Consider the following 26,522-nt stretch of genomic DNA (forward strand, 5'->3'; position numbering starts at 1 on the left):
GGAGGTCACTAAGAGAGATTTTTACCAACCCTAATTTCACATGGGCTGGTCCAATCCCATCTTACTAGCCAAGATAGAGCAATGGCAATCAGCCCCTGGGAAACTTTCAAAACACAAATTAAAGGCACACAAAGATAGTACAGAAATCTCCGGCCTGGAATTGGGGTTTCTCTTTCTGCCCCTCCCCTCACTCATCCTCCTCCGTGGCCCCGGCAATGGAAGCTGGGGAAGGGGAGGGCAAGACCAGATTATGCCCTCTCCCAGGGCCGCCCTGCGGCTGGGCGGTGGTGGGGACCTGGCGCTCATCTCCCCAGATCCACGCCGCGCCCCGGGCCGGGGTCGGCGCCCCAACCGTCCCCCAGGCCCGCGGCCGCATCTCACCATCACATAATGGCGCTGCATCTCCGTCTTCTCGTTTGCCAGCTTGTCGTATTCCACTTTGAGGCTGCGAGGGCAGGAGGAGCCGGCTCAGGCGTGGCGCCTGGACAGCCTCCTCTGAGGCCCCGACCCTAAGGGCCTCTAGAGCCACTTTTCCACTTCCCTGACACCCTCCGGGGGCGCCCCTATTATCCCACAGCCTGGGGACGCGGGGGGATTTGGGTCCCCGCCGTGGGGAGGGGGATGTGAAACAATTCGAAACTTCCCGCGAGCCAGAGGACTTATCACGGCCGCAGGGGAGTGGGACCCTGACGCTGGCTCCCGACACCCAGAACCCGTAGTGAACCCGCTCGCCGCGACCTAGACCCTCAATCGGGGACCCCACGGGCGGCGCTGGGAGCCGGGCGGCTGCGGGCAGTAAAGGGTTAAGGCGGCGCGCTCCGAAAGGGGAAACAAAAGGCGGAGGCCCGGGCTGCCCCGCCGCCCCTGGGTCGGGAGCCCCCGCCGTCCCCGCGGGGGATGGCAGGAGCCGCGCAGGGACCCACCCCTCCCCGTCAGCCCCGGGGCGGCCCCCACCAGCCTTACCTGTGATACTGAGCTTGCAGGAACTGAAATTCGTCTTTGATCCTGTCACAAGACTCAGCCACCGTGAATTTAAATCCCGGCTGCCCGGGTTGATGGGGAGCCTGGAGCCCGCGAAGACAAGACAGGGGAGGGGGCGGGGGCATGAGACGGCGCTCAGAGCGGCCCCGGCCCCTCCCCAACGGCGCCCAACCAGAGAGGCCACCCTCAGCCCAGAACCTTCCCAGCAAGTTTCTCAGCTCTCCGACGGGGCGGAGGGGGGGCGCCCCATCTCTCCCCGTCGGCAGCGGGGCTCCCATGCCTTTCACCAAGGGCCTCCCTCTCCCCACTAAGGTGGGGGCGGGAGACAAGCCGGGTGAGTTGGGAGACTTCAGAGCGGGGCCGGGGACCGCGTGAACAGCTCCCCCTGGAACACAAGCAGCCCCCCGCGCCACTCACGCGGAATTAACCTCCTCTCTCAACGGCGCCCCCCGGCCGCATCCCCTTTGTGTGAGAGCACACACACAAACACACACACCATAAAGGTAGCAACAAGCAAAATGGAGGTGCCAGATAAACTGCCTCGTTTACCCTGCCATGATAGATGCTTAAATAAACCGAGTTACAATTACTCACCGGATGTCTGCCCTGCGGATACATGGCAGGGAGGGGTCGTGATTCCGAGAGCGTGGAAGCGCCGAGAGCCCGGGCCGGGGAGGTGCGGGGGAGGGGGGAGCCGAGCCCGAGCGGGGGGCGGCCGGGAAACCGAGAGCTCGCCCCCGGCCCCCCCAGCTCGTTCTCGCAGCGAAATCCCAGAGTCGGGCTCCCGCCCCAAGTGGAGACAAAGAGACGCGGAGCAGGCGGCAAAGTCGTCGGCGGGCGCCGGGGCCGGGCGGCGGGCGCGGGCTTTGTGCGCCTAGGGCTCGGCGGGCAGCGGCCGGCCGCCTTCCCTGGGCTGCGTCGAGCGCGTCAATGCCCGGGACTGCGCGGACATCGTCGGCTCCCCAGCAGGTCCGGCGCGGGGTCCCGAGGCCGGGGGCCCCTCCTGGGGCGAACTCGGGCCCCCTCCGGGTCACTCAGCGCGTCGCGCCTGTAGGGGGGCGCGCCGGGGCACCCCAAGCATCCGGGGCGCGCGGGTCCGATCTTAGAGGCGTCCGGGCCTGGGGCTCGCGGCGAGAAGAGGAAGGAGGCGGGCTACGAGGTGGTGGCTTGGGGCCGCAGGAGCGCCGGAGGGTGAGGGCGGGAGCCCAGCGCGGGCGCTTCGACGCCCCCCCTCGGAGAGGAGAGCCTGCTGTTCCGTCTGCTACTGCCGCTGCTGCTGCCGCCGCCGCCGCCGCCGCCGCCGCCGCTGCAAGCCCTTCCCAGGGCCGGGGAGGAACTCCGGGCTCAGTAGGTGCAAATCAAACGCCCTGGCATCCTAACTCCAGCGGGCACGGGAAGCCTCCGCAAAGGGTTTTCGCTGCTCCCAGCTCGAGCACCGCGTCCCCAGCGAGGAGCGCTCGGCGCCACCGCCGCTGCCGCCTCGGAGCGCACCGGCAGGAGAGCGCCGGAGGGGAGACGCAGCCCGAGACCGGGGAGCTCTGCGGCTTCCTTCCTTTCCTTCGGCCCGGCTCTCCTCTCCGCGCCCCGGCAAACCCCCAAAACACACACACCCAACACACACACGCGCACACACACACACCAAAAAAAAAGTGCCCCGGACCTACGGATACCACACACAGACAGGCGAGGGGGACGAGCACGAGGTCTGAACTGCCGCGAGAGCAGTTCCAAATAGGGACTGAAAAGTAACAAAATAATGTGGCAGCTTCGTCCGGCGCTGGCCAATGGGGGCGCGGGGCCCCCACGTGGGGCTGCGGGACTCGGCCTACGACTGGGTGCCGCTGGGCGCGACGTCACAATGCCCTCTTGTGTCTAAAACTATGCATGAAAAGTAGCAATCAGGCCCTACCCGCTGGTGACTTTCGCATGGGAGTGAAAAACAGCGCTCCTCAGATCAGGAATTAACCGAAAGACATATAATAAATAGATATATATTATAGTCCTGGGCTGCTCGAGTTTTTTTCCTCCTTTTTTTTCCCACGATCTACTAGCAAATAATTATTTAGCGGGAGGAGGAAAGAGGGAAGACAGAGGAATAACAACAAAAGAAAATAAGACATGCTGTACAATCTTCAAAACCTGTGGCTGGTAGTAATGTATCAGTTTATTCTGCAGCAGCGGCGAACGATTCCTCCCTCTAATCTCATTAGGTCTGCAAAGCAGCCCAATTAGATACTATAAAACAAACAGAATCACTTTGTCACTTTAATGTTTTCACTTCAAAAGATTTAGGACTGATAAAATGGTGGCTCCTAAAGTTGCCTCCGACCTTTAAAATTTTGCTCGGAACTCAGGATGTCCCCTTTTCTTCACCCCTTCTTCTGCCCGCCTCCCCCACATTAGCCCCCAGCTCTCCTTTGTTCACTCGCCCTTCTTTTCAGAAAGCCAAATAAACAGCTCCTTTGATGTGCGGCGGCTGGCTGCGAGGAGAAGTCTGAGGGACTTTGGCTTGGCGGGCAGCGCAGATGGAAGGGCCCGGCTGCCCATGGACAACAGGCTCAGCCACGGCTGGCCCCATTCGGGGCGCCTTCCCCATGGGGACAACTTCACCCTCGCCGCAGCCTCGCCTCGCGGGCTCTTCACTGCATCCCCAGGCTGAGGGGGTTGGGGATGGGGTCGGGACCCTGCTCGGCCGAGGCCCGGGAACTCCGAGTTCCCACCTGGTTTGCTCAGCCTGCTCCCGGCAGTGTCACGGCGTTGGCGGAAGTCTGTAGGTGTCTCGGTCGCCAGCCTGGACACCCCGAGGGACGCGGACGCTCCCCCGCTCGCCCGCCCCTGCTCCGCGCCCTCTGGACCCCCCGCTTGGTCGCACAGGCGACTTGACTCCGGGGCCAGCTTGCCCGCAAACCGATGGCCTCGCCCTCCCGCGCTCGGGATTACGGCGGGGCAGACGAGCAAGCAGGGAGTGGACCTCAAAACGTGCACCGCCCGGTGGACGGCCAAGGAGGGGCCCCCGGGGCCCTCCCCGGCAAGTCCGCGAGCCCGCACGCACCCCAGGGCCCGCAGCGGGCGCGCGCGAGCCGGCAGCGCGCCCCCGGATCTATATTTTCCCCTCATTAGGAGCCGGAGGTTCGCTTTTGCATCTTAATGAGGAGCTGAGAGCTAGCGGGCGCTCGGAGGCCGGAGCGCGGGGAGTTACACGTGAGCACCGCTTCAGAACTGAACCTCCCCGCGCCCGCTCCGGCCGCCAGCCCCGAACCGCGCTCCCCTCTTCATTTATTTATTCTCCTAAATAAAAACATAAATCGTGTTTCCGCGCGCACCGAAGACGGGGGAGGGAGAAGCCCGGCTCGACAGATGCGAGCATCTGGCCGCAGCATTCATTAGACACAAAATGGCTCCTCTTTGGAGCTTCCTTTCTCCCTCCCCCTTCTCTGCCCTCCCCCTTACGTCACGGGTGGGCGCACCCGCTTCTTACTCGCCCCGCCCCTTTCTCGCTCCAGGCCCACGTGGGGGACGCCGACCACGCCTCCGAGCGCGGTGCGAGTCACCAATCACGGACCGCCAAAGGGGCTCTTCGTTGCTGATTGGCGGAGCTGCGGGGCCCTGTCAGTCCGCGGCCAGAGCTGTCAGTCAAAACCACGCGGGGTGGGGGAGCGCTGACAAATGCCGAGGCTTCTGAGCCTCCCGCTTGCAAATAGTGCTTGGAATGGCTGCTTAATTAGCTTTGAATGGCTTTTCCTTCCAGCTCAAACAATCTGTCACTACCATGTGGTATAAAGGAGCCATGCATAAAAAAGTAAGCAGAGGCTAAATATCAATTTGATTTTGTGTGTCAAAGGAATATTTTATTTTTCTCCCTAGTAATGAAACGTATCAATTTAAATAATAAAAGGTAAAAACACACACACAAACAAAAAAAAAAAGAAGAAGAAGGAAAAGAAAAAAGGAAAAAAAAAGAAAGAAAAAGAAAACCCAAACTCTACTGTGTTGCGACTCCTGCGCACGCCTGAAACAGGTCACTTCCACAGCCCACGTTCTGGAGGAAGCCTGAAGACTTTCCCCTCCCCCCTTTAAACTTGCATTTAGTGTTTTGTTGTCGTCGTCCTCCAGAAGTCTAGAAGGAGTGGTGGAGGAGGGGTGGCCTGTGAAAGGGGACGTGGGGGCGGGGGAGGGGGCGAACTTTAAAGGGAGCTCTTTGAAGCTGCTACTCAAAGTAGAGGGGGTTTTAAGACCCCGTAAACTGGGGGTCCTACAGCAGGTCTCGATTTGGGAGCTGAGAGGAGAGGGGGATGAGAGCGGGTGTGCGTCTCGCTCGGATTTATTAAACACAATGCCTTCAAGATGCCAGGGACGCGGCGCCTCGCCGGGCCTCCCTCTCAGTCTCCCTCTGGACTGGCTCCGACGGCGCCCGCCAGCAGGCTGCCGAGAAGCCGCGGGGCCCCCAGGTCGGGTCTTACGAAGATTGTGCACAGAAAAGCACAGCAGCTCTGTCTCTGGCCCGGGTGTCCCTCCTGCCCCGACGTCCACGGCCCCGGGACCACACGAGCCAGAGCGCTCCAGCAAGGCAGACAGACCCACGTCGAGTTCACCTGTGAGCCCCAGCGCCAGGGCCGAGCCCGGCACGCTGGAGGAGTTCGCGGCTGCGTGTCCCCGACGCGGTTTTGCAGAGCGCCGCCTCCTCCGCAGAGCCGGGCGGTAGAACCACGCTACGCAGTCAGGAAGAACAGCGCTTGAGCGCTCACTAGGTACAAGGCAGGACACTGCTACCCAGGCAGCGCTCTCCTCTCCGTTACCTCACTCCCGAGGGAAGCAGTTTGGCTGGGGACCCCATTTTATAGAGCAAAAAAGAGAGGCTGAGAAAGCTCAGTCATTTGCCCCGAGCTGGGCAGGGGTCAGGATTCGAATCCAGGGCAGCCAGTTTAATGGCCAACCTCAGCGACCCCTTTGCTTACGCAAGCTGGATGGATACGTGCGAGTTTTTGCTGAAGAAAAGACATTCATTCATTCATTCATTCATGCCCAGCCCTTTCTGAGAGCCTGGCTTTGGGAGAACAGGCCTCTCCTGCCTGTAGCTCCCACTCACTCCTCACCCAGCGTCACTCCCCAGTCTCACCGGCTGCCTGAACCCTGAGCAGGAAGAGGGCAGGGAGGTAAGGAACCAGGCCAACCTCCCTTTAAGCTTACCACCGCTATCTCCCCGCACCCCGCCCCCCCACATGCCACCCCACAAATTAGGAAAAACAAGGAGAAAAATACATGTCTTTTATGCTGGAGAAAGAGAAAAGAAAATAAAAAACATGTATACAACACCCCGTCCAAAGGCTTGACAATTATTTTAAAGAAGGAGGGGAGTCGAGAGAGAGTTCAGACGTCTCTGTCTCCAGTTCTAATTGGAAACGTTTCAACTGTTTATGTTACAAGAAGTGTCAGGGTCATTTGCTACCGGAGAGCTGACTTTTCATTGGCTGCTTAATTGAGTACCTCGGAGTCCACCCCACGTGGGAGAGGAATTCCTGGCACATTAAAAAAAAAAAAAAAAAAAAAAGTCACCCGGGTGAGACAGAAAGCCCGGCCTGGATTTACAGAGCAGCGGCTCCCCAGCCCCCAGCCCCTTATTTGGGGTGCAAGGTGGCTGGTGAGCAACTGTCTGCCAGTCCGAGGAGCCACTTCTCTGAGTCTTTTAAAATATTCGTCAAGCACTTTAGCTGAGTTAGTATATGTTTTACCCCCTTTCTTAGGAATTAAAGGGTATGTCTCAGGCCAGCCACCAGGCTGTGGTCACCTATTTGAGGAACTGATCACAGTGCCGTGGGTGGGGTTGCAAACCTCTCCCTGTCATCCCTTCCTCTACTGCCTCCACTGGCTTTGATTTTTGAAAGACTCTTGTTGGAACTGCTCAGAGAGGACAGAAATCTCCCTCACCATGCCCTACCCCCTCGGTTGATTCTATAGGGCTCCTCCAATTCTTTGTCTTCATGACTAGAGTAATTCCGTCCCCCCTACCCCCACCCCTCCACTCACTGGGCATCCCAGACCTTCCTCCACAAGGAAGCACCTTGACATAGAGCAAAAGGAAGGGAAATTTTTATTTATTTAACAAACTCTTACATAGTGCTCAAGCTGTGTGCAGTGCTATTCTAAGCACCTGACAAATATGAACACATCTAATACTCACACAAGAAATGAAGTGGGTGCCATGAGTATCACCCCCATTTTACAGATGGGGAAATTGATACACAGTGGTACAATGATGTGCCCAAGGTCACATCAGTGACTGATGGACACAGGCATTTGGGCATCAGTGTCCCAGGGACAGGACCCAGGCAATTGGGCACCAGTGTCCCTGCACTTAACTACTACGCCATGCTGTATCTACAAGCTTGGCTTTCCTGAGAATGCAGGCCAGGGCTGCAAGAGGGACCACAGGAACCTGGAGGGCCCCGGAGGGTCCCAGAGGGAGCTCCTATAAAGCTCATCCTGCAGCTACCTCATCTCAGGGAAGAGGACCAGGGCTAGCGGAGGGAGAGGACTTCCCAGGGTCTCCCAACTCATCTTCCCATTCTCTGACTGGTTCAAGCTATGTGACCTTGGGGGACTTATTTAATCTTGCTAAGCCTCCATTTCCGCATCTGTAAAGTGGAGATAACAATCCAGTACCTGAGAGGATTGTCCTGAGAATCAATGGAGATAATGCATGTGGTGTACTTAGTACAGAACCTGGCACATTAAGTGATCGATAACAGTTAGCTGTGGTGGCCATGATGATAATGTACAACTATCTGGGTGATTCAACTCCTCCAACATTTTCTGCGTGTGTGGAGAGGCTAGGAAGGTCTTCTATCCCAGCCCTGGGGGGAGCAAGCCAGGCAGCAGCCCCAATCTTATTCTGCATAGGCACAGCCAAGACCAGGTGGGAACACCCAGCTCCTCTCCTTTGGGCTCTCAGGAAGGCCCTCCTGAGGTCACTGGGCCTTCCTCTCCCTCTCTGGGAATCCCATTCTTTATCATGGTCCTCAGATAACCTTGGGCATCCCTGAAGCCCAAGGACCCTTGGAGTGTGCAGGAGAGGGGAAGGAAGGAATGGGGAGGGGCAATTCAAAGCTAACGCTGGGGTGAGGTGGGAGTGGATAGAGGCAGAGAGAAATCTGTCTGCCACCACAGTGGAATTCATAGCATTTCTGAGAAGACAAGCCACAAAAAGTAAGCCTATAAAGTATGAAGTAGGGGAGAACAGTTGTGAGAAGGGTGGTTCTGGAAGGGCTTCCTGGAAGGGTGGAGCTTGAGCTCAGCTCAAAAGGATGGACAGAAGTTGCGGTGGGCAGAGGGGCAGGATGAACAAATACTTCTAACAAAACCCTTCCCTTCCCCCTCACCCCACACCTAGGTGGTTTCTGCTTCCTTGGTCTTTTCTTAGTTTTGCCACCTGACAAGCTGTTTTTATTCCCTGGGGAACAGAGCTAAGAGCTTGCTTCTCTAAGACTCTGCCCCTATCCCCACTCCCATTTCAGGCTCCAATGAGGGTGCCTCTGAAGGTTACTACAGCCAGGAGAGAGGGATCCACTCATCCGGATTGTGTGGCAGCACCAACCTGGGCTTCAGGAGTCCTGAAGATCTGCAAGATCTTGGGCAAGACCCCAAAACTCTTGAGGTCTCCATTTTTAGCTCTGTAAAATGAGAATAATGGCACCTAATTTCTTACCTGGCAAGAATCTACAGAAAGCTTACCTCCAAAATCTAAGGAAAGCCCTTGCCTTCGAAAACATACACAAGGCCAGACTGTCCCCAATTCCAGGTTGTATTCCAGGCTGTATCTAGGCCCTCAGAGCTAAATAGAGCCTGTGCAGGGAAATGTATTAGGTAGAAGGGTGGGGGTGGGGAGGGGCTGGGACTCTTAGGGAAGCTGCCTATAGAGGGTGGCCCTTGCTGTGGCTCAGTGGGGAGGAAGAAAGAGAGCTCCAGATAGGAGCAAAGGTGCCCAGCCAGGGCACTCCAGAGAACACTCACTGGGGAATGGTTTGGTTTGCTCCATGGCCCAACTAGCAGAGGAAGCCACTGCCTGTCTCCAGAAAGCTTTGGAAGCCAGACTACCAGGCGATGATTTACAATGAGGCCCTCATGCCCACCTGAGACTTTGTGGGGGGGGGGCGCAGGTGTGCAGTGTAGGCATGGAATGTTTGTTCACCTGTCTTTAGCAGAAGCATAAGACTGGAAACATTCTCTCCTGCACCCGCTCCAAAGTTGAGCTGAATTGCATCCTGCTGTTCCCAAGATGCACTTTGCTGACCTCTATTGACTAATGGCACAGGGTTTCCATGCCTCATGCCGGAACCGGGTAAATATTTATCGAAGTGATTGGGCGTTCTAATTAAGAGATTTGTGCTGTTTCTTTCGTTCCTTTTTGAGGATTCAAAGCTGAGGCTTAGGAGATTAAGAAATATTTTGCTGGTATTAATGCATTCAACTTCACAAGGGTAGAGGCCCACGCTGTAAGAATTATCCAGGCCAGTGGAGGGGAGTTCTGGGGTCAGTATGGATCATTTAGGCAGAACTCGCGCCCGGCATACCTGGTCTTTGATGGAGGTTCTGAGTTGGGATGGGGAATGGGGAGGGAACGAGAGATGAGAGGGTATTTGCCTGACAGATTTGATTTTCACTCAGATCTGTTATCAGCTTTGTATCTTTTTGATAAATGAATTTATAAATGTGAGTTTGTCACATACATCCAGCAATAGTGAGAGTCTGATTTCGTATCAAGTGTGTTATCTTACACCACTGGCTCTTAACTCAGGGTGATTTTGCTTCCAAGGGGAATTTGGGCAATATCTGGAGATATTTTTGGTTTTCACAACTCAGGGTAGCAGTGCCTTTGGGTACAGAACAGAGATGCCTCTAAACATCCTGCAATGCACAGAACACCCTCCTCAACTAAGAATTATCCAGCCCCAAATGCCAATAGTCCTGAAGCTGAGAGATCCTGACATATACTATCTCATGTAATCTTAACAAATACTGCCATTCTCAGCTGGAAACCATCATTCTCAGCAAACTATCGCAAGGACAAAAAACCAAACACCGCATGTTCTCACTCATAGGTGGGAATTGAACAATGAGAGCACATGGACACAGGAAGGGGAACATCACACACCGGGGCCTGTTGTGGTGTGGGGGGAGCGGGGAGGGATAGCATTAGGAGAAATACCTAATGTTAAATGAGGAGTTAATGGGTGCAGCACACCAACATGGCACATGTAAACATATGTAACAAACCTGCACGTTGTGCACATGTACCCTAAAACTTAAAGTATAATAATAAAAAAAAAATAGTGCCATTCTCTATGTCCCTATTTTTCAGATGAGTAAACTGAGATACAGGAAGGAAAGTGTCACATGTGCAGGGAAGAAGCTGATTGGTGAGCCCAGGCCCCTCTGTCTCCAAAGCCTACCCTCTGTCCTCTACTCTCAGTGCCCTCTCTACCAGAAAGTAATTCAAATCCCCCCAGCTCTAGGTTCCTGCCTTGTGCAGTATTTGAGCCATTTTAAAGATTGCCCTGCAAGTTAGCAATTATCTAGTCATTCAGATAAAGTCTCTTTATGAAGAGCTAATGCTAGAGAAGTCCTGGGATCCTCTGGCAGCTCCTCCAAGTGGGGACTACAGCCCTGGGCCATTAGGTGCCTGTGTAACATTGGAAAATAGTCACAAAAGTTGCTGTTGGCACACCCCTGAAAGATGTCAGGGTGAAAGGCTAAATGCAATTAGGTTGTATGGAGTTTGGCAGGGAGGAGTAACCTGGTGATGGGGTATTTTTTGCCTTTTTGGGGAGTGCCCTTCCTGAAGTTGAGGTTCTGCAAGAGGGAGATGGGGTAACCAGAGAGGGGTGGGTTGGAACAAGGTTGGGAGGCAAACACAAGAGACTGATGGGGACTCTGAAGGCTGCAGGTGGACCTTGGAGTTCTGGAAGGGGACTTCCAGGGGACTTCCAGGCTGCAGGTGGACCTTGGAGTTCTGGAAGTAGAGAGAAATGGGGGCAAGAAAAGGGGCAAAGGGGCTTCACTTGTAAGAAAGGCACATAGATGACTATAGATTTTGATGTTGGAGTGGAATTGAAAAAAAAAGACTCAATTTTGAGGGCCTGGAGGTCCAACTTATTATTTGACCACTAACCTACCACAAAAAATCTATAGGATGAAGCAAGGTACAAACAAAACCAATGCCATCTTACTTTTGTCTTGTGTTTTCTGCTTAAAGCATTGTCATGTCTGTGGGTTTCTGGTTAAGACGCAACATGTAGAGCAGGGAAAATTATCTCCATGGCAGATGAAGAAGCTGAGGGCCAAGGAAGGTTAGGTAGTTTGTCTACCACCACACAAGTTGATGATGGTGAATTCTGACCAGACTTAGGCCTTCTGGCATTGGAATTGATTCTTTCTATAAACCAGTCAAGCTTTCAAATTGTGCCCTAAGGAGGTCCTGGGATCCTCAGAAGTTGATGGGGGTGCTGAGAAGATGAGGAAGTAAAGACAGTGGTCACGGGGATCGCTTCCTCCACCTCAATCAGAACAGCCTTAATTTTTATCTGTTTTATAGTTTAGGTGTCCTGGTGATGCCTCATTCAGAGGACCTTGTGTTTCCTTGTGCTTTGGGAGTCTTTTAGCTCTAATTTCACATCTCATTTGTTCCTGTGAAATGGTCTACTAGAAAAGGGAGACTCTGAGAGGCCCCATTCTTACCCCCAGAGCTCGTTGGTAGGGAAAGTAGACTCAGATTCAGGCCTTGCTGTGTGGAAGGGCTGAGCAGCTTAGAAGGGAAAGGCTACAGATTATTCTGGGGGCAGCCCCCCACCCTTTTACAGAGAAGGAAAGGAAGACCCAGAGAGACGGAGTAACCTAGCCAAGTCATACGGCTCATGCGTGGTGGGCCTGGGATTCCATGTAAGCCCTGTTGAGCTGCAGAGGTTGTGCCCATCACCATTGTACTACTCTACCCAATACTATCCTGCCTCACTAACCCGCCATTCCTTCATGCCAGGTAGGTCCCCATGAAATAATGCTCTGCTCTCTGCTAAGTAGGGGCCTGGCACTTCGTAATACATCACCTAATTTATTACCTTGGCCTCCTGGCACTTGTCTTGCATTTGAACCTCCTCACTGGATATGTTCTACACTGCAGAGGCTGACAGCTGAAAATTATGCTTCTAGACTCACTCACTGCAAGGGTTCTGAAGTAAACATGACTCTCCCGTTAGATCCACCCAAGCAAGATGGGAAAGCAGCAGTAAGACAGAGACCATCTCTGGCTACCTGTTCTTTCTGGCTGGTGATGTGTTTGCGGAGATGGTGAGTTTTTCTGCACCTATGTTCCAGTATTTAGCCACTACCTTCATAAACGTCAAGCATAAGTTGTGTGGGTGGAGGGTGCAACTCTCTCAGCTCTGAATTTTGATGACAGACATTCCTGAAGTCAGAAGTTCTCGAGGAGACCATCTATTTCCCTATCCTCCTGACTATACTGGAAGAGGCCGCCCTCTGACCCTATAAAACCCCTAGAAGAAAACACAGGGGAAAGCTTTGCGACATTGGATTTGGCAATGATGTGTTGGCAGTGACGCCAAAATCACAGGCAACAAAAGCAAAAATAGACAAACGGGACTAGAACTTAAAAACTTCTGTGCATGAAAGGAATAGATTAAAAGAGGGGAAAAGGGGGCCAGTTGTGGTGGTTCACACCTGTAATCCCAGCACTTTGGGAGGCTGAGGTGGTAGGATTGCTTGAGCCCAGGAGTTCAAGACCAGCCTGGGCAACATGGAGAAACCCTGTCTCTACAAAAATACACACACGTACACACAGACACACACACAAATTAGCCGGGCATGGTTGTGCACACCTGTAGTCCCAGCTACTCAGGAGGCTAAGGTGAGAGAATCATCTGATCCCAGGAGGTTGAGGCTGCAGTGAGCCATGATCTCGCTGTTGAACTTCACCCTAGGCAACTGGAGTGAGACCCTATCTCAAAAAAAAAAAAAAAAAAAAGAGGGAAAAAGCAACCTACAGAATGGAATGGGAGAAATATTTGCAAATCACATATCTATAAGGAGTTAATATCTAGAATATATGAAGAACTCCTACAACTCAATAATAAAAAACCAAATAAGTCAGTCAAAAAATGGGCAAAGGACTTGAAAGACATTTTTCCAAAGAAGATGTACAAATGGCCAACAAACATATGAAAAGATGCTCAACATTACTAATTATTAGGGGAATGCAAATCAAAACCACAATGCAATATCACCTCACCCCCATTGGGATGTCTGCTATTTAAAAAAAGAATTGTTGATAAGAGTGTGGAGAGATTAGACCCTTGGTGCATTGTTGGTGGGAATATAAAATGGTACAGCCTATATGGAAAACAGTATGCAGGTTCCTCAAAAAATTACAAATAGAATTACCATATGACCCAGCAATCCCACTTCTGAGTATATATACAAAGGAATTGAAAATAGAATCTTAAAGAGATATTTGCATACCCATGTTCATGGCAGCATTATTCATAATAGCCAAGAGGTGGAAGCAACCTAAATGTCCATTGACAGATAAGTGAATAAAGAAAATGTGATGTGATGTGGATGTGTGTGTGTGTGTGTGTGTGTGTGTGTATAGACACACAATGAAATATTATTCAGCTCTAAAAAGGAAGAAAATTCTGTCACATGCTACAACATGTATGAACCTTTAGAACGTGATGCTAAGTGAAATAAGCAAGTCACAAAAAGACAAATACTGTATAATTTCACTTATTTGAGGAATCTAAAGTAATCAAACTCATAGAAACAGAAATTAGAATGATGGTTGCCAGGGGCGGGTGGGAGAGAGGTATGGGGAGTTATTGTTCAATTAGCAGAGAGTTTAGGTTTTGCAAGATGAAAAGTCCAAAAATCTGTTGCACAACAACAGGAATATAGTTACTATTGAATTCTATACTTAAAAATGATTAAGATGATAAATTTTATATTATGTGTTTTTTACTAGGATTTAAAAAAAATAGATAAAACTCACCTGCGACTCTGGCAGGTGAGTTCTGTGGAGTTCTAGATCCTGCAGGCCAAGCCCCCAGGCCTCTCCTCTAGCTTAAGATACTAAATCCTTCTATTAAATGTCTGTTTCAATAGCTGGGGTGATTCTTGTTCCCAGCACCTGGCCTCTGACTGATATACTCCTGCTTCTTCCAGCAAACCTCCCTACTGTGCCAATCTCTGCCTGACTGAGGCTTTTTGGGGTCATTTATGTTTCCTTGATGTTTATCTGTTTTATTAGAATAGTGATATTGAATGTAATGATGACACAAGGCCGTTAAGCATATACATGAACAGGTGACTCCACACAACCTAGGCACAGCGTGCTACTCAGAGCTTAAGTGCTACTTGCAGATATACAAGTTGGAATCCTGACACCCTAGCTTTTTTGCTTTAGAACCTTAGGCAAGACACTTGTTTTTGCTAAGCCTCAGTTTCCTCATCTGTAAAACTGGGATAATGCTAGAGTCTTGCTCACAGGGTTGTTGTGAGAATTAAGCAGGATAACGCAGCTGGCAGCAAGCCTTCAATGACTGTGAGTGATTCTGAATGAATGAGGACACATCAACCACTTGGTCTCAACGTGTTCAGACTCCTCAGCCTCTTTATCTAAATCCAAGCTTGGACGCTTTTCTACCTAGAGCCAGATTCTCTGCTCCCAGAATTTAAATATGTCTCACATTAATGGGAGACACAGAAAGATGGGAAGCTGGGGAGCCAGAGGCTTCAATGTTGGAAGTCAATGTTCATCAAAGGGCTCCTGGAGTCCTCGAAAAAGGAGAATGCAGAGGTGGGTGGGTTTTCAGTAGACCTGAATGTGTGTGTAGGGGATGAGAGGTAGGGAGACACTCCTCCAAAGCCAGCAAGGGCCAAACATGGAGGCAGCCCCAGCCCACCTGCCTGCAGCCTCCCTCTCTATGGAGGCCGAACCCAGAGAGAATGGGAGCCAGAACCAGGCTGCCCTCCACAGTTGGCACACAGGGTTCCTCTTTTAGCCAATGATGAGAAGGTCCTCTCCAGCCTAATTAACTGCAGACTTATTAACTTCTGAGTTAACTTCTAACTCAGACAGGAATGAGGCCAGACACAGACTGAGCAAGAACAAAGCCCCCACGACTGTGTCTATAGGGCTGGGCTTCAGAATGGATCTTCAGAAGATCTCTGTAATACTATTGGTTGGGGTCTGCAGAATTGAGGTATAGAGAGGATCCACACGTGGAGTCATCAACCCATGGGGGGCATGGACCCCTTCCCAGATGATACTCCAACATACATGATTTTGGAAAGGGCTCCCTAAAAGGGGCTGAGGGAGATCAGAAGAGCAGATAACTTGGCCCTGGATGGCTGATGGGTTGAGGGCCAGGCTAAGTGACCTGGCCTTTATTCAGGGGATACTAAAATTACTGACTTGTAGATGTCAGCCTTGAGCTAAGCCATTTACACAATTGTCTCATCAAACTGTGTAACAATAGGGTCATGACTGCTGCACACAGAACCCCCTCAGCACTGAAGCCCCATGCCCCAGATGCAGAGAGTATTGGGAAAGGAAAACGCTGAACTGAGACCCCTTCAGCAGAAGACAGCCAGCTGCCTCCCCAGGAAAGCCAGCCTCAAATGATGCTAGGATGTGAGGGTCCCAGGAGGCCTCGTGCCCCAGCCCTTTTGAGGTGGCTCTGAAGGGCCAACCCAGCTCCAGAGCTCCCTATGGGATCGGGAGGACATTCTTGTGACTTCATCAAGCCCTATCTACTTTTCCCTATGCCCCATCCTGCCTCCAGGTGAGGCGCTGGCAATGAAACACTCCCCAGTGAGTCCCCCGCATGGGAATATTCTCCACTTTATGGTCGCCAGATTTAGCAAATAAAAATACAGGACACCCAGTTACATTTGAATTTCCTTTAAACAATGAATTTTTTTTTTAGTATAACTATGTCCCAAATATTGCATGGGACATACTTATACTAAAAAAAAAAAAAAAAAAAAAAAAAAAAAAAAAAAATCACTCGTTGTTTATCTGAAATTCAAATTGTACTGGGTGTCCTATATTTTCATTGGCAACTCTGCTCCATCTCAGTCTGTGCTTTGGAGAACCTGACCTGTAACAAACCCCACCAAATGGGCACTATCATTGCCCTCATTTTAGAAACAGAACACTGAACCTCAAATTCTGGTCCTATGAGTGACCCTGGTTATTAAGGGAGGAGTGGAACAACAGCAGTGGATTTGGGAGCTGGATCAGCTGGATTGGGGTGGGGGGTGCAGAAACTCCTCAACTATTTTCGCAGCCCCACCATGAACTGGGCCTACAGCTCTGGAGGAAAGGACTCCAGTACGGGTTTTCCAGCCAACCTTCCCTGGGCAGGGCTGAACTACCCGCTGGAAGAACATTTTAATCAGCAGCCTTGTCTCTGCCTCTCTTGGCCTTTGCTTTCATTGTCAGAGTCTCTGTCAATAGCTGGAAATCTAGGCAGCAGCACAAGTAGACATTTCGCTCCTTCCCAAGCAGAAATCTCACAAAGGGCAGGGCTCCCCTCTTTACAAGGAAAACAAACAGGTCTTCAGGCTCCCAGGGGCTGGGGGTGGGCTGGGGCAGAGGGAGGCTTTGGGGGAGGGGGAGGGGAGGGGGAGGGGGCAGCCAGCTGGCTCAGCCTGGCCCAGGCTCCCACCCTCACTAGCTTTCCACTTCCATCTGCCTTTCCCCCACGCAGATCCAGACTGCGGGGGGAACCTGGGCGGGCTCCCCTCTCCTCTGAAGAGTGCAGCTGGCTGAAGCCTCATTATTGCTCAGCCAGCCCTAGCAATTCCACTCCATCCCTCCCTAGGAACCAGGGTGACCTCTAAGCAAATTGGGTTCTGCCACTCCCCTGCTCAGAATCATTCCATAGCTCCCTGCAGACATATACTGTGCACTTTCACACCTCAGGCCTTTGCCCATGCTGCTCCCTCTACCTGGAATGTCCTTTCTTCTCTATTTGAACCCAACCATTCTTCAAGATCCTTTTTTCTTCTGTGAAACCTTTGCTGTCTGTACCCCCTTAGTCAGAATGAGTCACCTCCCTCTCTAAGCTAGCATGGTATCTTTACTTGTGTCTGACGCCCTCATCCCAGGCTGTCCTGCTCCACGTTTAGCTGGGCACATGTAGTCTCTCCCCCAGGCTGTGAGTATTCATCTGACCTTCGTGCAGCATTTTCCAGTTCGTGAAGTGGTTTCACATCTCTGCTCCCTTGCAGCTCTCTTGGATATACACCATTGTCCCCATTTTAAGGATGATGCAATAGAGACCTGAATGGTTTCCTGATGTACTCATCATCAGGTAGCTAATAACTGCAGAACAGGACTTGATTGCGTAGATCTTCGAGTCAAAGACTAGTGCTGTTTCCAGGAGAGGCTGGCATTCTGACCTTATGTGCAAACACCCCCTAGCTCAATGGCTAGACATACATTATTTCAATCGTGCTGAGAGGAACCCCTTCCCCTGCTCTCCCCACCAACCCTCCTGAGCCCCCAGCTTCTGGCTGGGTATGAGGATGCTGGGGCACGAGTTCGACTTCCGGCCCTGCCTGCTTCCTCTTTAACTGGAATGCTGGGGCCGGGTGACTGGGAAGTCAGCTTCTGGGGAGTGCAATAGGAAGCTACCATCATTGTGCCATTGGCAGTAAGGCCAAGAGGAACTGGGATTGGGGCCCATGCACTCCGGAGAAGGGGAGTTGTACCAGGTGCTTTCCGTCTCTGGGTGGCCCCAGCATCAGCAGCCTACCTGGCAAAGAAGCAGGTCTGGAATCTCCCATTTCCCATGGGCCATGCGCAGGGCTGCCCCAAGTACAGGGCTTAGGTAAGGGCTTCCCCACTAGACCTTTAAAGTGGACACCAGTCTCATCAGGGAATCATGATGGCTCTATTGTCCAACCAGATCCCCAATCCCACCTCTTGTCACCCACTCTGCTGCTACCAGCAGGTCCCAGCCACAGTATTGCCTCTGCTGGCAGATTCTTGCAGCCCCTAACATGCCTCTGTGTTTCCACCCTTCCACCCCTCCATGTAGTCTGCGCTCAATAGAGGAGTCAGGATGACCATGTCAGTCCTCTGCTCCAAACCCTGCCCTGGCTTCCCATTTCTAGCCAAGAAAAGCCTAAGTCCTTCAGTGGCCTGGTGGGCCACAGACAGATCATGGAGAGGACCTGTCCCCATTGTCTTCTGCCCCTCTGCCTCGCTCACTCCACTCACCCCCTCCTCTGTGCCAGATCCAGCCCTGCCTCTAGCCTTCACACTGGTTGATCCTTCTGCCTGCAAGGTTTTCTTGGCTAACTTTCTCTCCCTCTTCTTTCACATCCTGCTAAGAACCTCACCTTTTGAATATGGCCTACCATACTGGAGTCAGTCCCATTCCACCCCCACCACTCCTCATCCTACTCCCTGCTCTACTTTTTGTTTCTTTTATAGCCCTTTCACCTTCTAACAAGCCGTGATTGCTTACTGTCTGTCTCCTGCCCTGGAATGCCATCTCCATGAGGCAGCCAGGGACTCTGTCTGTCTTGTTCACTGCTGTAGCCCTAAAACAGAGCCTTTGCCTGTGGTATGCACTCAATAAATATTTGTGAGTGGAACTGAATCTATGAATGTGGATCAGGGTTCCCGAACCCCCGGGCTGTGGACCCCGGGCTATGGACCAGTATCTGGCCATGGGCCTGTTGGGAACAGGGAGGCACAGCAGGAGATGAGCAAGCATTATTGCCTGAGCTCTGCCTTCCGTCAGATCGGTGGCAGCATTAGATTCTCATAGAAGTGTGAACCCTATTGTGAACTGTGTATTCGAGGGCTCTAGGTTGTGTGCTCCTTATGAGAATCTAATGCCTGATGATTCGAGGTGGAACAGTTTCATTCCAAAATCCCCATCTGGTCCATGGAAAAATTATCTTCCATGAAACTGGTCCCTGGTGCCAAAAGTCTTGGAGATCAGTGATGTAGATAACAGTCCCTAAATCAATGAGCTGTATAATAATTAAATCAATCCATCAAGAACATGAATGTTCTCATGATCAATGTGTTAAAATGAACATGACTGTTATTCCCAGTGAAAGGGGTTAAGGGTGCTCCTACCTCTTCCTTCCTGTTGCTGGTGCCTGGGGCCCCATTCTGTGAGTGGGACCTCAGCTAACAGAGACCTGGCCTTCTCCCGTTCTAATCCCCTGCCTTCCCTGGAGAGTGGTAGGTGGGATGGGGAGGCTCATCTGACAGGGATTCCTAGAACAGCCTATGTTTGTGTCATAGGAGGACATGATGGCCCCATGTGGGCAAGGGACGTGACTGAGGTCTGATGCCCAGCCTAGGTCCCTCTCACCATCCCTCTGGCAACTGCATATTTGGAATCCCAAGGCAAGAGTCAGTATCTAGCAAAGGACGCATTTAAAAAAAAAAAACTGTTCGTGAAATGTTTTAATATAGAAAGCCTCACATAGGCATTTTTCATTTTTATTTGGTTATGCTTCTATTAAATCATTTTTGTTGCAAAGAATAAAATAATATGAAATTTAAAATGTCCTGGAAAATCCGAGGTATATGACTGTCTGTTTGCATTTTTCGTTTCAACAGATATTCATTGAGGACCCGTTATATGTAAGTCTTGGAGATGGAGAAGGACAAGACACATTCTCTGCTTCCGAGAGTTCTTTGGCTGGGGTCCGGAGAGAATGGGTGGTGGTGTGTAAGAGAGGATGTTGCTGTTGCTGCTGTAGCAGTTGTGCCCTTTGGTATTTATCCAAATGAGTTAAACACTTATATCCACACGAAAACCTGCACAGGGACATTTACAGCAGCTTTGTAATTGCCCAAACTTGAAAACAACCAAGATGCCCTTCAATGGGTAAATGAATGAACCAACTGTGGTATCCAGACAATGGAATATTATTCAGGGATAAAACAAAGATATGAGCTATTAAGTCATGAAATTACATGGAGAGACTTTAAATGCATATTACTAAGTGAAAAAAGCCAGTATGAAAAGGCTGTGTGATTCCAACTAGATGATATTCTGGGAAAGGCAAAACTATGGAGACAGGAAAAGGATCAGAGGCTGTCAAGGGTTAAAGGGAAGGGAGGGATGAATAGGTGGACCACTGGAGAGTTTCAGGACAGTGCAACTACTTTGTGTGACACTTTATACATTTGTCAAAATCCAAAGAATGTACAACATCAAGAGTGAACCCTAATGTAAACTGTGGACTTCACCCAATCATGCATCACTATTGGCTCATCAATTATAGTAAATGTACTATGCTAATGCAAGATGTTAGTAACAGGGGAAACTGGGGGTGAAGTGAAAGGGTGTTGGGGAATTCTACTTTCTGCTTGATTTTTCTGTAAACCTAAAACTGATTTTTTTTTTTTAAAAAAAAGTCCTTTAAAAAAAAAGAGTGTCATGAAGTGTTGTCATGGAGAAATGCATAGGTGTTATGGGAGCAATCTGGGGTAGGGAGTGGGGAGGGCTTGGGAGCATGGGAGTCAGTAACGAAGTCAAGACCCTTGTATGTAAAGTTAGACAGACAAAGTTTCAAATTCCACCTCTGCCACTTATCCACCATGTAGCCTTAGCCAAGTTACTTAACACCTCTTAAACCTCAGCTTACTCCTCTGTAAAATGGGGCTAATGACGCCTGCCACCAAATTATTATGAGATTTAAATAAAATGCAAATAAAGTACTTGGCACTGCCAGTGATGAGAGTCAGTGCTTGGTGAAAGACAGCTCCTTTTCATGCCATGGTGGGTGAGGAGGCTGGCTCAGGTGGAGTGCAGGAGGAGAAAGCATGCCAGCCCAAGAAGCAATGCGGGCAGAGCCCTGGAGTTTCAAGGAAGAGCAGATGCAGGGGGTTTGGCTCAGCAAAGAAGGGCATGTGGAGGGTGGGGGCTGTGGCTGCAGAGGCAAAAGAGATAGGTAGGGTGCTGTGGCCTGGTGTGCCATGCCAGGGAGTTGGTGTTTCCTCTTGAGGATTGATGGAAGGCAGGATGACTGGCACCGGGTAGAGCCCTGATTGGCTTGGCAGTTTAGAATGTTCCCTCCAGCAGGCACAGAAAAATGATGGGAGAGAGTATGGGGGAGGGGGAAAGCAAGACAGGAATGACAGCAGCAATCCAGGGACAATTTTTCTGGGTCAAAGTAGTGGGAAAAGTTGGACTGTGGGGTCTAGGAGCTCGGGATGTGACTTGGGAAAGCAGCTTAGCTGAAGTCACCCACTGGCTAGCTGTGTGACTGTAGGTAAGTCATTTAACTTCTTAGAGTCTCAATTAGTTCTTCTTTAAGAATGTCCATCTTCTAGGAAGATCCTGAAGTTGAAATAAGATAGTAAGAATCAAAGAAGTTCTGGGGGCGGGAGAGACATGAACTGTATACTGAAGTCTCCAACTATGGGAGGTGGAAGATGAAAACAGCACAGGCTAAAATTGCAGAATTCAGAGCAAGGACCATGGCGCTGACAGTGCTCAGTTTGAATACTGGCCCCGCTGCTCGCTAGCGTGAAATCTTGGTCTCGCCACTTAATTTATTTGAGCCTCCTTTGTAGCATCTGCAAAATGAGGATACTAATACCTACCACACAAGGTTCTGTGGTGGGGTCACATGAGACAATTGCCAAGGGCCCAGAACATGGTGAGGGTTTCAAAGATGAGAACAGTCATTGCTATCATCATTATTATCATCATCCTTGGAGGAATATAATCAAGAATATTTTTTCTTTTATTGTGATCTGTGTTATCAACATGATGTATGTATCGTGAGTGTCTTGAGAATAAAAAACTTAATTTATCAAAAGAATAAGAAGACAAGCCACAGGCTGAGAGAAAATATTTGCAAAACACATATCTGATAAAGGACTGTTAATCAAAATATGCAAAGAACTCTTAAAACTTAACAATTGGAAAACAAATGACCTGATTTCAAAATGGGTAAAAGATCTGAACAGAGACCTCACCAAAGAAGGTATATAGATGGCAAATTAGCATGTGAAATGATGCTCAACATCATATGTCATTAAAGGATTCCAAATTAAAACAGTGATGAGATACCACTCCACACCTATTAGATGGGCCAAAATCCAAAACACTGATACCACCAAATCCTGGGGAGGATGCGGAGTATGTGTGCACTCTCATGCACTGATGGTGGGAATGCAAAATGGGACGGCCACTTTGGAAGACAATTTTAAACAAAACCAAAAGTACTCTTATCATATGACCCAGCAGTCTCACTCCTTGGTATTTACCGAAAGGAGTTGAAAACGTATGTCCACACAAAAAAATCTGCACATGGATGTTTATAACAGTGTTTTTTTCTTAATTGCCAAAACTTGGAAGCAACCAAGATGTCCTTCAGTAGATGAATGAATAAACTGTTATATCCAGGGAATGGAACATCATTCAGTGATAAAAAGAAATGAGAAGCCAGGTGCAGTGGCTCACACCTATAATCCTAGCACTCTGGGAGGCCAAGGCAGGAAGATCGCTTGAGGCCAGGAGTTCAAGACCAGCCTGGGAAACACAGTGAGACCCCATCTCTACAAAAAAAGAAAAAAAAATTTAAAAAAAAAAAAAAAAAAAAAGAAATGAGACGTCAAGCCATGAGAAGGCGTGAAAGAATCTTAATGCATTCTGTTAAGTGAAAGAAGCCAGTCTGAAAAGGCTGCAGACTAGGATTCCACTGATGTGATATTTTGGAAAAGGCAAAACTATAGAAAGGGTAAAAAGATCAGTGGTTGCCAGAAATTAGGGGAGACAGATGGGTGAATAGGTGGAGCACAGAGGATTTATTTAATTTCAGAGAAAGGTCTCGCTGTGTTGTCCAGGCTGGAGTGCAATGATGCAATCATAGCTTACTGCAGCCTCAAATTCCTGGGCTCAAGTGATCCTCCTGCCTCAGCCTCTTAAACAGCTGGGACAACAGGTGTACGCCACTGTACCTGGTTAAGTTTTAAAAACTTTTTATACTGATGAGTTCTTGCTATGCTGCCCAGGCTGAGCACAGAGGACTTTTAGGGCAGCAAAACTACTCTGATGCTGAGATGGTGGATGCATGTCACTATACATTTACCAAAACGCACAGAATGTACAACAACAGTGAGCCTTAATGTAAACCATGGACTTTGGGTGACAATGACACATCAATGTAGGCTCATCGATTGTAACAAATGAACTTTCTGGTGAGGGATGTTGTTAATGAGGAGGTTGTATAAATGTGGGGGCAACAGGTGTATGTGAAATCTCTGTATTGTCCATTCAATTTTGCTGTGAACCTAAAACTGCTCTAAAAAATAAAGCCTATTAAAACAATTTTTTAAAATTAGCTCGGAGTTGACACACAGAAAGAAACATATCCAGGAGACCAAGCACAGATGAAGCTCATGGATTCAGAATCTTGGAGACAGGAAGGTCTTAGAGATGCTGTTTTCTCAGTCTCCAATCTGTGACCCTCACTTTTATAGAGGACTCCCTCATGAAACCGCCCCAGTCGGAGGACTTTTCAAGTGGGGCATGACTTTCTTGGAATCCCAGTGGGTCAGAAATAAAGACCTTAAAGATTGCTGCCTAGGCCCTTTGCAGTTCTGATGAGAATTAGGGTGTAGGGGACGGTGCCCCAGTCTCCCTGCTGTGAGCGGTGCAGCTGGATTGAGCCTCTGAACTCCCAGGGCAGAGGTCTCTCCTGTGGCCTTTCCCCTTGTTGGAAACCCCTTCCCCATCCCCCAAGGAGGCCTGTGAGGGTTGGACCTGGGAGGATCAGGATGGCCAAGGTGTGCAGTGCCAGGCCCAGGTAGAAGTGCAGTGGGGGATCATAAAAGTCCCCTGAACTCCAGGCCCAGACCCAACAATCGTCCTGTGCTTTCCAACCCTCCCCCTTCCAGGCTGATCCTCCTGGGTCCCAACCTCTCATCGCCTGGTGCCCTTGGCCTTGCTCCAGGCTTCTCTAAGGAGAGAATGGGGAGAGGCTTCATGGTCTAAGAGCGCTGAGGGCCAGGCCTTGGAGCAGGCGCAAGCTGGGTCTGGACTTTTCCATTCCAAGCCCCACTCCCCTGCCCCCAGCTCAGCCACCCAGTTGAACCCTTCAGGCAGGAAGGGATGGTGGACAAACAGCTTGCACGTGGCCTGCCGTTAAGAGGGAGGTGGAGGCACTCCCTGGGGCCCCATCCATGGTTACACAGCGCCTGCTGCCCTGTCATCAGATGAAAAGCCGGCAACTGCTCCTGAGAGGACCTCATTGATTAAGTCTCTCCTTGTTATTAACAGCAGGAACTCTGGGCCCAGGGTGTGGCCTTGCAGAGCTCTGAGGGAAACAGGGTGATGAAACAGAGACCTGTGGTCACAATCAACACATGTCCCTTGTTGGCTAAAGCCCACACTCCCTCCAAGGCCCACAGGGTCCCAGGTGACTTCAGCAGCCTCTGCTGGTGCCCCATGCTGGGCTCCAGTCTCAGAGCTGCACCACCCCTCCCCAGGCCCGCTGCCCCACTAGCACCCAGCAATGGGCTTGAGCCGGCTCCCACTGACTTTGATTGTCTGCGTTCAGTGACATCATGCCACCATGAGAGTGTTTACACCATACAATGCCAAATCTACCAATCTGCTGACCCCTGCACCGCCCACCCTAGAGCCAATTATCAGAAATTTACCAGCAGGTCACTGTGTATGCTGACCTTTGCCAGACACACACTTCCTTCCCTCTCAAAAAAAAATTATTATTATTTTTTTAGAGACAGGGTCTCACTCTGCCGCCCAGGCTAGAGTACAGTGATGCAATCATGGCTCACTGAAGCCTCAGTCACCTGGGCTCAAGCAATCCTGCCTCAGCATCCCGAACAGCTAGGACCACACGTGCGTGCCACCACACCCAGCTCATTTTTACAATATTTTTCCAGAGGTGGGGTCTTGCTATGTCACCCAGGCTGGTCTCAAACTCCTGACCTCAAGCAATCCTCCTGCCTCAGCCTCCCAGAGTACTGGGATTACAGACGTGAGCCACCACACCCGGCCACTTCCCTCCCTTTTTGTACCTCAGTTCAGGTGGGGCTTCCTTAGAGAGGCCCTCTCTGCTCCCCCAGGCCTGCTCACACGTGCTGTTACAGGCCTATGTCTCTGCTCTCTCCTCAGAGCTGAGTAGAGTGTGGGGCACGTAGCAGGGACTCTGTAAGGCTGTGGGGAGGTGCATGGGGCAGACTTAGGGGTGACAGTTGTGAGAAGGGAAGGAGCGGTAGACACCCTTCTCGGGGGACCTGCAGTGTAGCACTCTCTCCGTCTGCTCCAGTTAAGAATGATGTCTTCTTCCTGCATCCCTCCTCCCAGGAACAGATGATTTTCATTTTCTGCCTTGATAGCTTCAAATCGCTGCCTGTCTCTGGGAGGACTCAGGCACTTATCCTTCCTCTTTAGCAATGGGAGGATCTCCCTGGACCTCTAAGCTCGGCTCTCTGTTTTCAGCAAAGCCCTTGGAAGTTGCAACCTCTGCAAGGCTCTTCTGCCTTTCCAAGCCCTCTCCTTCTCTAGCACCATTTTTCTTTTCCTCCCTGAGGGCCTTCACACTGCCCTCAGATTCCTCTTCCCTCCCATTTACAAACCTTGCTTCCAGGCGCAGGCCTGCAGTTGGTCATTTGCAGCTTAGTGAGAATTAGTGGTGAGGCAGCCAGAAGCAACAGCTTCCTTTCACCTCTCATCTTTCAGGGCTCAGCTTAAACCTCCTTAAAGAAGTCTTCTTGGAACAATTTCATCTTTACTTGGGATCATAGAACCTTGTTAATTTCTTTCACAGCCCTGACCACAAGTTGTGATACGTATTCATTTCTCTTCCCCTAGCTTGTCTATTAACTGGAACGTTGGCTTTAGAAGGCCAGGGAACATGTTTGTCTTCCCCACTCTTACATCCTTGGCGCCTGGCCAATTGCTGTTCAAGGGGCGTTTCTTGGCTACACAAATGATTGCTCATCCATGTGCAAATCTGCGCTCTGCCCTGCCCAGTTGGGTCACCGGAGACAGCTGCCTTGCTCTGTGTCTCGGCATTCTCATCTGCAGCTGGGTATAACAGTACCTGCCTCTCTGGATTTCAAGCCTGTTGTAAGGATCAAATGTGATGCCAGGTGGGAGATGTGGACCCCAGCCCTGTGTGTTGGGGTGCTGGGGCTTATTAGTCCCAATGGCTGTGCAAATGGCATCTGCCCTCCCTGTCTCCCTGCTGTATGCCGTGAAGGGGTTCCAGGAACTCCAGGTGGCAGCAAAGAGGTGAAGAGAATAATAACTGATGAATCAAAATAATGATAACCAAGTACATAATAATAATAAAAGTAATAATAACTGACTTTATTAGATACTGTATCAGATGCTGTTCTCAGCTTGTACAGGAATTAACTCATTTAACTTTAGAACAGCCTGGTGCGGTAGGTCCTGTCACGGTTTCTATTTTATAGGTGACAAAACTGAGGCCAGAGGGATTAAGTAATT

General features: G+C 50.5%; 1 protein-coding gene and 1 long non-coding RNA gene across 18 annotated transcripts in view; both read right to left on the reverse strand.

Annotated features, from left to right (window-relative positions):
- Window positions 1-1,819, reverse strand: part of TLE3 (TLE family member 3, transcriptional corepressor) — a 48,776-nt gene extending 46,957 nt beyond the window's left edge. For 15 of the 17 annotated variants that reach the window (XM_054531635.2, XM_054531634.2, XM_009249979.4 and 12 more), the window contains exons 1-3: window positions 1,576-1,819; window positions 964-1,064; window positions 382-445 (exon numbers count right to left, since the gene is read on the reverse strand). In XM_054531635.2, coding sequence (XP_054387610.1) covers window positions 382-445; window positions 964-1,064; window positions 1,576-1,599 — 189 coding nt within the window. In that variant the 5' untranslated portion in view covers window positions 1,600-1,819. Of the gene's footprint in view, window positions 1-381; window positions 446-963; window positions 1,089-1,575 lie in introns of those variants that run through there. The other 2 variants (XM_054531633.2, XM_063716208.1) reach the window with 2 other exon arrangements.
- Window positions 1,820-19,528: 17,709 nt separating this feature from the next.
- Window positions 19,529-24,327, reverse strand: LOC129050580 (uncharacterized). Its single transcript, XR_008514257.2, has 3 exons — window positions 23,961-24,327; window positions 20,751-21,371; window positions 19,529-19,843 (listed from the first exon to the last, which is right to left on the reverse strand). It is a non-coding gene; the product is annotated as an uncharacterized LOC129050580 (long non-coding RNA).
- Window positions 24,328-26,522: the final 2,195 nt, after the last annotated feature.

The sequence above is a fragment of the Pongo abelii genome, chromosome 16, assembly GCF_028885655.2.
Source record: "Pongo abelii isolate AG06213 chromosome 16, NHGRI_mPonAbe1-v2.0_pri, whole genome shotgun sequence".
Classification (NCBI taxonomy): domain Eukaryota; kingdom Metazoa; phylum Chordata; class Mammalia; order Primates; family Hominidae; genus Pongo; species Pongo abelii.